Here is a 3,590-nt window from a genome sequence, read left to right on the forward strand (position 1 = left end):
GCCGGCCTACTATCGAGCATGCGCTCTTAGAGGTTCCGGGGGCAGGTGGGTTTCACTTCCGGCAGCAGGCAGCGGGGCCATGGTAAGAAGGCGAGTAACGGGTACCGAGGGAGGTGACGTGGTTTGGGGGTCAGGGCTGGGGCAGGCAGGCAGACGCCTGGGGTTCTGATTCGGAGACTCTGCGGGAGGGACCTCCGGCGTGGGTCGCGATTTGCAGTAGCCCAGCTTCGTCTGCGCTCAGCTCACGTGGGCCATCAACAGGGATAACTAAGTGTCACTGAGCGCTCACCGTGCAAGCCATCAAGTGCCCTTGAGGGCTTTAGAGCCATTATCTCAGTCGGTGCGTTCTGAGTCCTCGTTTTGAAAGATGGAGAAACTGAGGTGCAGAGAGGTGGAGTAACTTGCCCGAGGACCCAGAGCTAGTGACTGCAGGAGCCAGGATTGGAACCCAGATCTGGCCCCAAGGCATCTTTCACTGCACTTCTCAAGGTGTAGAACTGTGCAGCTCATAAAATCCTTGGGCTGCGGGTTGGCGCCTCCATCCCTGCCCCCTCTCCATGACTAGGCTAAGAACACAGTGTTCCCCTTCAGCACTCGAGGTGACGCGGTAACCTGGCAGACACTTGGAAAGGTGTTAGACGGATCTCGCGGATTTGTTCTCCACTAGGACGTTGATTGTTCCGGGAGATGTTCGCACAGCCTTATGGGTCCAGCGCCGAGCCCAGAGTTGGCCCGCCCTGGGTACTTGTTCAATGAATGAAGGCTGTGCCTCCTTTCCTACACCTCCTTGAACCTCCTGGAGGAAAGAGGACCAGTTTGAGTCAGACCCTGTCCCACTCACTGGCTGTGTGTCTTTGGGTGAATGTCTTACCTTCTCTGGGCTTCTCAGTGGTAAAGTGGAAGTAGTGGTCCCTGTCTTGCGCATCTTGCGTGAAGACCCCACGAGGTAAGGCATCTGGCTTTACCTTTCTCTCTGTCTCTGGCAGTAATGGCGACCTCATAGGATGGGGGGGAGCCCCATGTAAGATGCTTTGCCAGCGTTGGTTGTGCGGTTAGCGTGGTTGAGTCTCCTCAGAGAGAAATGGTCTCCTGTCTCCCCTCCAGGCTGCCCTTCTCCGAGCTGTGCCGCGGATGCCAGGGCCGGCCGCCCGGGGAGGGCCTCTCTCCCGGCTGTGGTGCTTCCCTGGGCAGGATCCTAGGAGATGGCTGGGGAGCAGGCCACCCACCTCCCAGGAGAAACCGCCAGGCACAGAGACAGAGAAATTCCAGATGGTCTACCGATTTGATGCCATCAGAGCCTTCGGCTACTTGTCGCAGCTGAAGGTGGCGCAGACGGCCCTGACAGTGGTGGCCCTGCCGCCCGGCTTCTACTGGTACTCGCAGGGCCTCATGACCCTCGACTCCCTGTGCCTCGTGGGCGGGATCGCTGGCTTCGCCCTGGCCATGCTGTGCTGGATGAGCCACTTCTTCCGGAGGCTGGTGGGCATCCTGTACGTGAACGAGTCGGGCACCGTGCTGCGGGTGGCCCACCTGACCTTCTGGGGCTGGCGACAGGACACCTACTGCCCTGTGGCCGACGTGGTCCCCATAACGGAAACCCAGGACCGGCCCCAGGAGCTGTTCGTGCGTATCCAGCAGTACAGCGGGAAACACACCTTCTACCTCACCCTGCGCTACGGCCGCGTGCTCGACAGGGAGCGCTTCATGCGGGTGTTTGGGACATTGGATGCACTCAAGTGAGCCGCTGGGAGCCGGGCCTCTGGGTAGCCCTGGGCCACCTGGACCTCCACCGGGAAGGCGGAGGGTGTGGGTGAGGCCGAAGAAGGGGACGGGGCACTGGAGACTGCCAGGGCCCCCCGGGGACTTGTCTTTTGGGACGTGGAAACTCACAAGGCAGAAGCTAGTGACCGGGCTTAGGGAAGGGGCCTGTAGTGGGAATTCTTACTGCACTCGTGTGTGACATTCAGTCAGACGAGGCCCGGAAGTTTCTAGGAGCCAGGCCTTGGAGGAAGCTATGCCAACTCCGTGTCCTGGGGCAGGTTATTGAGTCTGTCTGAACCTTGGTTTTCAGATCTGTAAAATGGAAATCCTGCCTGTGTGTGGGATGGGTGTGAGAACAAACGAACGTCAGGTGTTAGTTCAGAGGTGACGGGGCGGTGGAAGGCGTCCAGCATTCAGTGGGGTTTCCTGAGCCCTGTGCTCTGCCCCTCATGGGCCCAGCAGCAGAAGGGACTGGGAGGAAGGCGAGAGCTGGGTCGTCACGTCCTGCCAGGATGGTAGCTGCACAGTGACTGGGGCAGGGACGTTGTCCGAGCGAGCACAGCCCCCTGCTGGGACTGCTGGCCGCCCAGAGGTCTAAGGGCCTGCATTTGCAGTGTGACAGAGTCAGGTGGACTATACGCCAGTGCATTATTTTATAAACTAAAGCCAGTTATCTGTGCTGCCCCCTATAAGTAGTAATATATGTTTATTATACAATTTGTAGCAGAGTAAGGAAGTATTATGACCTTTATAATTCTGCCACTGAAAAGTCAATAAATATTTTGTTCTGTAGCCTTTCAGTCTTTTTTTTAATTGTAGTATAATATAGGTAACTTAAATTTATCCTTTTCACCAATTTTAAGTGTCTAATTCAGTGGCATTAAGTACTTTCACATTATTGTGCAACCATCACCTCTGTCCATTTCCAGGACTTCTGTTCCCATTAGTTCTGTTCCCATTAAAAGTCTGTTCCCATTAAACTCCAACTCCTTATCCCCCCGCCCCCCAGCCCTTGGCACCCACGAATCTGCTTTCTGTCTCCACGGATTTGCCATTTCTGGACATTCGTAGAAATGGAGTCATACGCTCTGTGGCCTTTTGTGTCTGGCTTCTTAGACTTGGCGTAATGTTTTCAAGGGTCATCCACGCAGGAGCCGGCATCAGAACTTCATTGCTTTTTTATGGCTGAATAACATGTGTAGACCACCTTTTGTTTATCCGTTCATCTGTCGATGGGCATTTTAATGGTTTCCACCTTTTGGCTGTTGTGAATAATGTCGCCCTGAGCGTTGGTGTACAAATATCTGTTTGAGTGCCTGCTGTCAGTTCTTTTGGATACATACTGAGAAGTGGATTACTGGATCATATGGTAATTCTATGTTTAACTTTTTGAGGACCCCCCAAACTTTTCCATGGCGCCTATTTTATATTCCCAGCAGCAATGCACGAGAGTTCCGGTTTCTCCACATCTGTTCTTTTTTTCACAATAGCCATCCTAATGGGTGTGAAATGATATCCTGTTGTACTTCTAGTCTTTTTTTAAAACATAGATGTTTTACTATGTCTGAAATTGTTTGGTTTTTTGCTTCATGTTATAACAAGACTATCTCAGTTAGAAACACTCATTAAAAATATTCAGTCTCAAGAGAAAAATGTAACTATGTGAGATGATGGATGTGAACTAAACATTTTGATAATCATTTTGCAATATATGCGTATATAAATCATTATGTTGTACACTTTAAACTAATACAATGTTATGTGTCAATTATATCTCAATAAAACTGGGAAAAAATAATAGCATACCTTACATAGAGACAAAAATAAAA

The 3,590-nt window shown here is 52.1% G+C and overlaps 1 protein-coding gene across 2 annotated transcripts; it reads left to right on the forward strand.

Annotated features, from left to right (window-relative positions):
* The first annotated feature begins 22 nt into the window (after positions 1-22).
* TMEM186 (transmembrane protein 186) lies at positions 23-3,590 on the forward strand. Of its 2 annotated transcripts, none has more exons than XM_008541518.2 (2): positions 23-82; positions 1,105-3,590. In XM_008541518.2, exons 1-2 carry the CDS (start codon positions 80-82, stop codon positions 1,738-1,740), a joined length of 639 nt encoding a protein of 212 aa, XP_008539740.2. In that variant the 5' UTR covers positions 23-79; the 3' UTR covers positions 1,741-3,590. The 2 variants fall into 2 exon arrangements, with proteins under 2 accessions (XP_008539740.2, XP_070422919.1); XM_070566818.1 differs by having other exon boundaries at positions 61-946.

The sequence above is a fragment of the Equus przewalskii genome, chromosome 12 (genome assembly GCF_037783145.1).
Source record: "Equus przewalskii isolate Varuska chromosome 12, EquPr2, whole genome shotgun sequence".
Classification (NCBI taxonomy): domain Eukaryota; kingdom Metazoa; phylum Chordata; class Mammalia; order Perissodactyla; family Equidae; genus Equus; species Equus przewalskii.